Source organism: Temnothorax longispinosus, unplaced genomic scaffold (genome assembly GCF_030848805.1).
Source record: "Temnothorax longispinosus isolate EJ_2023e unplaced genomic scaffold, Tlon_JGU_v1 HiC_scaffold_24, whole genome shotgun sequence".
Lineage (NCBI taxonomy): Eukaryota > Metazoa > Arthropoda > Insecta > Hymenoptera > Formicidae > Temnothorax > Temnothorax longispinosus.
The window spans coordinates 269,728-281,006 of NW_027270058.1; the positions used below are offsets into that span (position 1 = coordinate 269,728).

At 47.7% G+C, this 11,279-nt stretch overlaps 3 protein-coding genes and 1 long non-coding RNA gene across 4 annotated transcripts; all 4 read left to right on the plus strand.

Moving 5' to 3' along the window:
- Positions 1-341: 341 nt before the first annotated feature.
- LOC139823994 (uncharacterized) lies at positions 342-2,552 on the plus strand. The gene is made up of 5 exons (XR_011734963.1): positions 342-478; positions 565-727; positions 811-969; positions 2,203-2,465; positions 2,509-2,552. It is a non-coding gene; the product is annotated as an uncharacterized lncRNA (long non-coding RNA).
- A 2,764-nt stretch (positions 2,553-5,316) lies between these two features.
- LOC139824026 (uncharacterized) lies at positions 5,317-6,900 on the plus strand. The gene has a single exon (XM_071796513.1). It carries the CDS (start codon positions 5,317-5,319, stop codon positions 6,898-6,900), a length of 1,584 nt encoding a protein of 527 aa, XP_071652614.1.
- A 126-nt stretch (positions 6,901-7,026) lies between these two features.
- Positions 7,027-7,992, plus strand: LOC139824027 (uncharacterized). The gene has a single exon (XM_071796514.1). The coding sequence runs from the start codon at positions 7,027-7,029 to the stop codon at positions 7,990-7,992; it is 966 nt and encodes a 321-aa protein (XP_071652615.1).
- Positions 7,993-8,683: 691 nt separating this feature from the next.
- LOC139824028 (uncharacterized) lies at positions 8,684-9,400 on the plus strand. The gene has a single exon (XM_071796515.1). The coding sequence runs from the start codon at positions 8,684-8,686 to the stop codon at positions 9,398-9,400; it is 717 nt and encodes a 238-aa protein (XP_071652616.1).
- Positions 9,401-11,279: the final 1,879 nt, after the last annotated feature.

Genomic DNA, 11,279 nt, shown 5'->3' on the forward strand with positions numbered 1-11,279 from the left:
GTCCGGGAGTGCAAAAAGTCGTGACAATATATATATATATATATATATAATAAATATAATTTTTTTAAAGGTTTTTGGGATCCTGAGTTTCCCGAGACATTAGGCACTTACTGACAGAAAATGAAAGCTGAAATGTTTAAAATAATGTACAATATTAAAAGCACGTATTAAAATAATATGTATTTTTATTTCTGCACCATTCCCGAACATTTTAATATTTCAGCAATATAACATGCCGAGTGGGTATTAATTATATTATTTTTCAGATGGTTGTAGACAGGAACGAAAGGATTTTGAGAATTGCATTCTACAAAAACTAAATGAGTTGCTGAAAGTAGGGCGAAGAAATGATAACCCAGTAGAGCGTATAGATCGTCATCATTATGCACTTCTCCCCCAGATGCCATTCACTGATATTAACGAATTACAAAGATTCGATCGTGATCTCAAAGACAATGGACAAATGCGAGATCAATTTGTACGTATACGAGTATTGTGAAACTGTGCTGATACATCGTTTCGTCAATATTTAATTAAGTTTCTTAAATTGTTGATATTTTCTAGATGAAAAAAATTCAAGACATCGGCGGAAAATCAGTTTAAAAAGCAGTGAAATATGCAATGGAAGTAGTTATGACAGATGATTTAACTCAACAAGTCGTTTGGACCCTTGGAGCTGAGAACAAACCAAAAATCTCCAAGTTCACGTTTCCATATGTCATAATTGGTATGTATGTACATGGCATATAACACTTTTGTTAAGTTCTTCGCCGTAAAAAAGTTACCACGTCTCATGGTCTACTTTTTCAGATGTTGTACGTAACACATTTGAAGGGACAAAAATCAAAACTGTCGAAGACCGAATCGCCGAGTGGCTTCGCCGTGGGGGCGATCGAAAAAAAGCAGAAAATAAACGTCGTGAACGTCAAAATCTTCAACATCAGTGATATGGATTCAGCATTGTATTTGGTAGATATATATATATTACACTGTACCTGCGTCTATATGCATCACGCGTACCTTTTTTTAAATAAGATAAATATAGATATCAAAATCTAATATTCATATAAAATAAGTGGATGTGATATTGTTGTTTATATGCAACTGTGTTTTGCTCATGTGAGATTTGTTTGTTTATGTACAAGATATATATTACTGTACCTGTGTCTATAATATGCGTCACGCGTGCCTTTTTTTATAAGATAAATATTGAAGTTGCTCTGACAGTGAGACGATTAGAGTGATTTTATGCTTCACTATTTACACGATCTCATTTACATTTATATCTGAATAATATTAGCACGTGCTCAGACGCACGTGCGCGCGCGCGCACACACACACACATACATACACATACAAACACAAAATATCAATATAGTATTCAATGGCTCGCATACAATATCCCATGTACACGAAAGTTTTATAGGGTATTTATTTTTGAAGAAAGGGTGGAAAAAAGCAAAGAGAATCTAGATACTATTTTGTTGCGATGGTTTATGTAATATGCAAGATGATTCCGTTACGTACAGTTGTGAAATTACAACGCAACGAAATTAAATTATTAAATACATTTTGTTTGTTGATTGTACTGTAGTTGATTGCACTGAATGCAAACAAAATATCTATACTTCTTCACTCGACGAGATATTTTTCTTTTATCCAGCATATTCAATTACATGTACGCAAAAGAGATAACTATTTTGTTTTTTTTCTCCATATATACTTGTGTCGTCACGAGATGAAGAGACACAATTAGTGCTCATACATTTTCATAACTCAGGTATCCTGTCACTGCTTAATCAACACTTTTCCTATAGTGGTCAAAAAGTCTATACACGCAATATAGATGCTGACAGAGCAAAATCAAATGCTTATCGTCGCGGAAGCATCTTGCATACTTGTAAATTACAGAGACAGCAGATATCTGAGAGATTGGAGCTCGATGTGCACCGCAATGCACTGAAATTTTAGTATTAGTCACTCTACTTTATTAATTTATCGTACATATAATACTGTACATTAGTCGCAATACATTTTAGTTGATAGAGCATTATCACTGAAATATTTAGCGCCAGCACACGTTTTTATTGTAATTGATTAAGCTTCGAATTCATCTTTGCTCGTTGTTACATCAACGAAAAGTCGATAAATGGAAGTATGCTTCAGATCTTTGCTAATAAACAAGCTTTATCTCTGCCATAGGTACAACTCGTTCACACTACACGGCGATTTGATACTTGTAACTTTGTCGTAACTTCGTCAGCACGATAGTGTCTAATTAGCTAAGAATTAATCGTTTATTTCACGAATATAATAATAACGCGAGCTAATATTCGTAAAAATTGTCAGATTTTCTAATAAGTTATATAATTAATATAAATTTATGTTTATCGCAGATTTTATTAATAATAATAAATTATTATTAAGATTATATTGTTGGCGTATTAATGACGATACATTGATTAGTGATTAATAATAAATAAATTATAATTAATAATACATTGATAGATATTAATAATATTAATGATTAATAGATATTAATAGATTCTATTTGTTCGAAGTTGAACAATTGTACGTGTAACGTTCGCGTTTTCTCGCTCGGAATTCGCTCGCCAGGCCAGGGTGAGAAAACGTGGAGACACTGGTTGGTTTTACTAAATAGTCTTTATTCTTACTAACTATGTGGTACAGAAATGAGAGAGGGCGTACGTGTAGGTGTGTGTGTGTGTGTGTGTGTGTGTGTATTGCTCCGCTGAGCCGCAGTGTACGTGTTAGGGTCGATGCGGGGCAGTCCCGCGGACGGGTAGACGAGTTCACAACTAGCCGAGACGGATTCGCGGACAAACACGGAGGCCCGGTGGCCTTACGGATTCGCGGGCGGAGGCGCGGCTTATATCTATCAGGTAGGACGGTCAGGAGCTCAGTTGGGGGCGCCCGACTGAGCGGCCCGTACACCGGGGGCACCCGGCTCGAAGACGGGGGCACCCGTCTTCCGTACGGCGGAAAGGGTCGGGGGCGCCCGACCCAGAGGCAGGAGAGGGCAGGTAATGCCAACCGGGGGCACCCAGCTGGGGAGGCCCGTACCCTGGGGGCACCCGTTCCCTGTACGGAGGACGAGGTTGGGGGCACCCAACCTAGAGAAGCGGTCTCGGAGAGTGGTCGTGTCGGAAGCAGGAATCGGACAGGACTGGTGACTCGAGTCGGCTCGAGTCCCCTATTTATACCCCGAGTGAGGGCGGTGGGGGCTGCCCCACCGCTCGGTCTGTCCCACCGCTCGGGCTATCCCACCACTCGGGCGCAGGAGTGCACGTTGAAATAGGCGCTAGGTGGCTGTCAGGGCCGTAGCGCTAGTGACGAATACGCGTATCGTCACATACGTTAGCCTCGTACGAATAATGTTATTAGCCAGCTAAGTTCCAGACCGTTAAAAGCGCCGTCCTTTATTTCATTGTATTTTCATACGGTCGTACCTCACTTATTGCTCGAAGTTCACGCGCAAATTCGAGCGTCTCTAAGATCACGCGCCCGCTGCGTGCACATCCACCGAGCGAGCGAGCAACAACGCGAGAAAATAAACATCCCCAAAATCGACGCGTTTACCTCGCGGTCGCTCTCTCAGTCAGTCGCTCGTACCGAGACCAAGCATAGAGTCGACTTGGATCATACCTCGATCGCTCCGTTCCTCGCTCGCTCGCGGACTTCTCTGTTCGAATCAAGCCTGTAATCGGGAAAGAGAATCGAAAGTTTTGTTCTCTACTGCATTTTGTAATTGTGAGTGAGAGTGCGCCCGACGCCGGACTGCCTTTCAGCTGTGCAAGACCCCGGTCAACGCTCTTAACAACCACGAAGCGCCAATAGTTCTCAAGGACTGGAGAAACGAAGGGCCATCATCGCTCTCTCTCACTGCACTGTTATTTTGAGCATTAAATTTTGTGTTGTTACACTCGCATTATTCTCTCTTGCTCCCGAGTACCCACCGGAATCCTCCGAGGCACACCCGCGCCGAGCTCAAGTCTGAGCGACCCGGCATCTCAGGCGATCTCATCGAGATCGCGCCTGAACAATTTGGTCCTTCGAGCCGGATTCGGCGCGCGTGCGGAGGCAGGCAAGAGATTCAAGAAGCGACATTCTAGTGTAACATGACGGAGCAACTGGGCGGACAGCCGCAGCTCCAGCGAATCATCGAGCGATTTCTGGAGAATTTCAAGAGGATCGGGAGAAACAATCTCTCTCCCGCAAAAATCCGTTCCCGAATCTCGTTACTCAAGGAGACTTGGAACCAGTTCCTGAACGGCCACGCGGCCCTAGCCAGGACGATCCCCGCGGACGTGCGAGCGACCCTCCCCTACTTCAAGGAGAACCAGTTCGAGACGACGAATGCCGCCTACGAAGCCGCCCTGGATTACATGGCCGAGTGCCTCGAAGAGCTGGAACCGGTAGTGAGTCCCAATCACTCTTTCGCCGCGTCGACCATGCGTACGGACGGTTCGGCCTTTTCTCTCTCACCTTCCGCCCATTCGATTGCCCCCTTTCGACGGCAATTACGATGAATGGGAGCAATTCCGCGATAGATTCACCGCGCTTATCCGTAAGAACAAGGAGCTCGACGACTTCACGCGCATGCATTTCTTGTCTTCGTGTTTGAAGGGCCGCGCTGCCGAATGCATCGCAAACATCGCGGTTACCGCCGACAATTTTGAAATCGCGTGGCAGACGCTAACTATGCGGTACGAGAACAAGCGACGATCTCTCAACGCGCATCTCTCCTCTATTCTCAATTTGTCCGTTCTCTCGCGCGAGTCCGCTTCCGAATTACGCGCCTTAAATGACAAAGTCAATGTCGCGATAGCTTCACTCGAACATCTTAAACGCCGACCGGACGACCTTTGGAACGACATGTTGGTTCACATCGTCGCGCAGAAGCTCGACCCGGTCACTCGCAAAGCGTGGAACTTAAAGGAAGGAGACAAGGATGATCCGCCTTCCTACGATGATCTCCGCCGTTTCTTGGACTCGCGCACTCGCGCTCTCGAGAACTTTTCCCCCTCGCCTCCGACTAAGGCTGCTCCGAAAGCCGCCACCGCCTCGCGCGTCCACAGCGCAACCGCCTCCGCGAATTCACAAGCAAAGTGTCCTTTATGTCCCGCGCAACATTTCATTAACAGTTGTCCCACATTCAGCGGGAAGAATCCGAGTCAACGTCGCGACATCGTCAAGCAGCACTAACGCTGTTTCAACTGCCTCAGCGCGAAGCACTCTGTCCAAGCTTGTCCGAGCAAATACTCTTGTCGCGTGTGCCAACAGAAACATCATTCTATGCTACACGTCAACACGGATTCTTCCTCGAAATTAGCCGAAGCGGACGCGCCCGACAGCTCGTCAACTGCAACGCCGGACCCGAAATGCGATGTCAATTCTTTGTCCGCTTCCCATACCACGCGTCACAAACCGTCGGTTTTGTTAGCGACAGCGTGGGTGACGGTGAGCGTAGAATCCGGTCGTTCCGCCGTTGTCCGAGCCCTGCTCGATCAAGGCTCCGAGATGATCTTCATCTCGGAGAACCTTGCGCAAACTCTACGAGCGAAGCGCGTTCGTCAACCGATCTCCGTCTCCGCCGTCGGCGGCGTCCACGCCGGGACCTTTACGCACATTGCGCGTGTTTCCGTTTCCCCGCGCCAATCTCTCGTTCCGTCTTTATCAACCAACGCGCTCATATTGAAATCTTTGACCTCTTACACTCCCAAACAAAGCATGGATCTCTCTTCCCTATCTCACTTGTCCGATCTACAGTGGGCAGACGAGAATCCCACCAGTCTCTGCCCCATCAACATTATAATCGGCGCAGATCTTTACAGCGACATAATTCTAAACGGTGTTCGAAAGGGAAACTCCGGGCTGCCCCTCGCTCAGAACTCCGTCTTAGGCTGGATCATTTCGGGACCGATCGATGCGTCCTCGCGGGACGACCGCTCTAACCCCTCGTCGGTCAATCGCGCCCTCCCGAGTATTTCCGCTCATCATTTGTTCAATTCCCCGACATTGGAGGCGGAACTCCGCCGGTTCTGGGAGGTCGAAGAGCTTCCGCAAATCCCGACTCCCGCGCCCGAAGACGTTCTCTGCGAAGAGCATTTTTGCGCCACTCATTACCGCGACCCCGACGGGCGATACGTTGTTCGTCTCCCCTTTAAAAAGGGCCCTCCGATCTCCATCGGCGAATCCAGGCCCCGCGCCGAACAAATGCTAAAGGCCCTGACGCGCCGGTTCCGGGATAAACCCGCGTTCGAAAAGGAATATCGCGAGTTCTTGGAAGAGTACGAACGATTAGGACACATGCAACTCGCGACCGCTCCTTCGGATCAAACCGAGCAACACGTGTATATTCCGCATCACGGCGTCATCCGCGAAGGCAGCTCTACCACCCATCTCCGGGTGGTGTTCAACGCTTCGTCAGTCACCTCCAACGGAACTTCCTTGAACGACCACTTACATGTCGGTCCGAAACTGCAACGCGAGATCACAGCTATCATTATGCGATGGCGCCAGTACCGCTACGTCTATTCGGCTGATATCGCGAAAATGTATCGCCAAATTCGTGTCGATTCTCGCGACGTGAATTATCAGCGCATCGTTTGGATTCGGTCATACCTCGAGCCGTTAGTTGCCTTCATATTGCTCACATTAACGTACGGAATGATATGTGCGGCCTATCTAGCCCTACGCGTTTTGGAGCAACTTTGCCGCGACGAAGGTAAAAACTTTCCTCTCGCGACCCTTATTCTTCGCGACAACACTTATGTCGACGACGTGCTGTTCGGTGCTGACGATACCCTTCGCATACGGCAAGCGCGTGATCAGCTCGTGTCATTGTTGCGACGCGGCGGCTTCGAATTAAGGAAATAGGCTAGCAACAGCCCCTCCCTTCTATCGGATCTCGACGCCGCCGATCACGGCCTCGCCTGTCACAAACAACTCGCGCAAGACGAACAGGTCAAAATCCTCGGCATAGGGTGGAATCCGGCCACCGACATGTTCGAATTTCGGGTATCACTGTCGGATGTCGCCCCGAATAGCAAACGATCCATTTTATCCGCAATAGCCAAGCTTTACGACCCCCTCGGCTGGGTCACTCCAGTAACAATAACGGCAAAAATATTTATGCAACATCTCTGGCGCGCGCGAATCGCATGGGACGACGCTATCCCGGAAACCCTCCTCCCGAAATGGCGGGAACTGTACTCTCGATTATCTCACCTCAGTTCACTCCAAATTCCTCGCTGGACCGGGCTTCGCGCGGACAACCTTCGCGCTGAAATTCACGGGTTCGCGGACGCATCGAACGTCGCGTACGCCGCGGTCGTTTATCTCAAGGTTGTCTCCGCGTCCGGTGAGATAACGGTCACTCTGCTCGCTGGAAAGTCAAAAGTCGCGCCTCTCAAGCCACTGAGCGTTCCCCGGCTCGAGCTTTCCGCCGCATTGCTCCTCGCGCGGCTCATACACTTCATTCGCGAGTCCCTCGATCTCGCTCGCCTACCGTATCATTGTTGGACAGACGCGAAGATCGTACTCGCCTGGCTTAAACAGCATCCTTCGCGCTGGAAAACGTTCATAGCGAACCGAGTCGCGGAAACTCAATCCCTGCTGCCGCGCGCGGAATGGCGCCACGTGCCCACGGAGGACAATCCGGCCGATTGCGGCTTGCGCGGAATATTCGGTGATGAGATACTGGGTCACGACCTATGGTGGCGCGGGCCTCCATGGCTGACCTCCGACGCTGACGGATGGCCGTGCGGTGAAACGACTTTGCCCCCGGACGCTCCCCTCGAGGAAAAGGTTACGGCCCTGCAAAGCGTCGATCCGCTACCGGACTTTGATCTCGCCTCTCGCTATTCCTCGTGGCCGAAGCTGATTCGTTACCGCTTACATCCTAAAATTCATTCACCTGTGTCGAGCTCCATGCTCTCGCGCCACGCCGCTCGCCCCTCCGCCGCTTAATAATCCCGCGCCGCGAAGCACCGCTCTGTCTACCTCCGATTGCAACGCCGCAAAAACCTTTTGGTTCAAACGCATACAAAACGAGTTGTTCGCTCCGGAAATTCACGCCCTATCGAAAAAACAAGCTGTCGCCTCCAGGAGCTCGCTCTTAGCGCTTCGACCATTTTTGGACAAAGACCGGATTCTACGCGTCGGGGGGCGCCTGACTAAATCTCCCTTTCCGTTCTCGTTTCGTCACCCGATACTCCTCGCTTCCCACCCCTTAGTCACGCTCATTGTGCGTCAAGCTCATTCGCGGGCCCTGCACGCCGGGCCTCAGTTGACTTTAAATATCTTGCGCCGAGATTTTTGGCTAATCCACGGCCGAAGCGTCGTCAGGTCCGTAATACACAAATGCATCGCCTGCGCTCGCGAACGCGCCGCGATCCCCACTCAAATAATGGGAGACCTTCCCGAACCTCGCGTGTCACCCACTCTTCGATGCTTTCTGCATTGCGGACTTGATTACGCGGGCCCGTTGCACGTTCGCGCCTCCGCCGGTCGGGTCATCGCCTCGCGCAAGGCTTACATCGCGCTTTTCGTGTGCTTATCAACCAAAGCGATACATCTGGAATTAGTCTCCGATTATTCCACCTCAGCTTTTTTAAACGCGTATTCACGGTTTTGCGCTCGCCGCGGGCTCCCTCAAGCTATGTACTCCGACAATGGCACGACTTTCGTCGGAGCCGACCGTGAAATGACTTCCGCGTACCGCTCAGCGCTACGCGATCCTAATTTTTTGAACGCAACCGCCTCGGACAACGTCGCTTGGCACTTCATACCCCCGGCCGCTCCGCACTTCGGCGGATTATGGGAAGCCGGCGTGCGAAGCGTCAAGCTTCATCTGCGCCGCGTTCTAGGCAAGCACATGTTAACTTTCGAGGAACTGTCCACTCTGCTGTGCCGAATAGAGGCTTGCTTGAATTCGCGGCCGCTTACGCCACTTTCGGACTCGATGGACGATTACGAATGCCTAACGCCCGGTCACTTCCTAATTGGTTCCGCCTTGACTGTCAATCCCGAACCCTCGCTCCTGCATCTCTCGGAAAATCGCCTTTCGCGATGGCAATTAGTGCGTCACGTCACCGAGCGGTTTTGGAAACTGTGGCACACTGATTATTTAAATACGTTGCAACAGCGATCCAAGTGGCGAAAAATACGGCCGTCAATTCAAGTCGGTCAACTCGTCTTATTGCGTAATCCGACCCTTCCCCCCTGCAAATGGGAGCTCGGCCGCGTGACTCGCTGTCACCCCGGCTCTGACGGACTTACTCGCGTAGTCACTATAAAAACTGCCGCCTCCGAATATCGCCGGCCTATCGCGCAGATTTGTGTACTACCTGTCGACGAACCCCCGATTAGCAATTAAGTTTACTTTGTTTTTCACGCCGTCACGGCGGGCGGAATTCTGTATTTTTCTTGTTTGATGTTAGATTTAAGTTAAATTGTAAGGACACATCGCGTATACCCGCTCGCGCTTCCCCTTTTTTTCTTTCGAAACCGCAGTTTCGAGGCGGGCGGTATGTTCGAAGTTGAACAATTGTACGTTAGCTTCGTACGAATAATGTTATTAGCCAGCTAAGTTCCAGACCGTTAAAAGCGCCGTCCTTTATTTCATTGTATTTTCATACGGTCGTACCTCACTTATTGCTCGAAGTTCACGCGCAAATTCGAGCGTCTCTAAGATCACGCGCCCGCTGCGTGCACATCCACCGAGCGAGCGAGCAACAACGCGAGAAAATAAACATCCCCAAAACCGACGCGTTTACCTCGCGGTCGCTCTCTCAGTCAGTCGCTCGTACCGAGACCAAGCATAGAGTCGACTTGGATCATACCTCGATCGCTCCGTTCCTCGCTCGCTCGCGGACTTTTCTGTTCGAATCAAGCCTGTAATCGGGAAAGAGAATCGAAAGTTTTGTTCTCTACTGCATTTTGTAATTGTGAGTGAGAGTGCGCCCGACGCCGGACTGCCTTTCAGCTGTGCAAGACCCCGGTCAACGCTCTTAACAACCACGAAGCGCCAATAGTTCTCAAGGACTGGAGAAACGAAGGGCCATCATCGCTCTCTCTCACTGCACTGTTATTTTGAGCATTAAATTTTGTGTTGTTACACTCGCATTATTCTCTCTTGCTCCCGAGTACCCACCGGAATCCTCCGAGGCACACCCGCGCCGAGCTCAAGTCTGAGCGACCCGGCATCTCAGGCGATCTCATCGAGATCGCGCCTGAACACTATTAATGATTGTCACTAACGATTAACGGCATCACAAATTCTGTTTATTAATAGAGTGAATTAATACTTTAAGAAGAGTCCGATTATTGTCGTAGAATTGAAGGCGGCTTAATTTGGCCTGAGATAATGACATTTTACTCCGTAGCCCGTCCAGTTATACGAATGTTAGCGCCCACATCACGTAACATTGCTCATAGCGATAAGTTTACTCTAAATGTCCATGTTGCTCATTAGTTGAATAAAATGCGATACGATAATTTACCACGCGAAATAATATTAAGTTTCTAGATGTAAGGATGTTTAATAAGTAATATTTATCAAAGTTTCAAATATATATATATAAATAATAGTGTGAAATATGGATTTATATTAATTGTATTATATACTATATGATAAAAGTTTATTGTTATCTGAAATATGGATGTACACAATGTAAAGTTAATTGTATTATCTAAAATTATTTAGTACACAGGTTACAATCAACTGGTATATTTTATAATATAATATAAAGTTGATATAATATATATTATATTAATTATAATTATATCAACTTTATGTTATAAAATATACTAGTTGATTGTTAACTGTGTACTCATAATTTTAGATAATACAATTAACTTTATATTGTGTACATCCAGATTTCAGATAACAATAAACTTTTATCATTTATTGTTCACCTGTCCCTGTCCTATATATTCCATAAATAAGATATCTTTTGGACATCATTTATTCGTGCCGTTTAGATGCCATTTCGTTAATCTTTTGGACATCTATAAGACATCTGTTGAATGACAGCCATTTCTGTACAGCATTTTGGTATAGCAATTCGGTAACTTTACGTTGACCTATTGGCAACTGATACAGGTTGACCATATGTTGCCAATTTGGTAAACGCTATAAGTTGCCTTACAGTTAGCATATGGACATCGACAGTTAGCGTACGGATATCCATTACGTGCCGTTTAAGTAATCATGAGACACAATTTTGTTGTCAAAGAGGAATCTTTTTAGCCAA

Bases quoted from the DNA above. Each gene is read 5' to 3' on its own strand.
- LOC139824026 (XM_071796513.1), top strand. From the start codon at position 5,317: ATGCTACACGTCAACACGGATTCTTCCTCGAAATTAGCCGAAGCGGAC.
- LOC139824027 (XM_071796514.1), top strand. From the start codon at position 7,027: ATGTTCGAATTTCGGGTATCACTGTCGGATGTCGCCCCGAATAGCAAA.
- LOC139824028 (XM_071796515.1), top strand. From the start codon at position 8,684: ATGTACTCCGACAATGGCACGACTTTCGTCGGAGCCGACCGTGAAATG.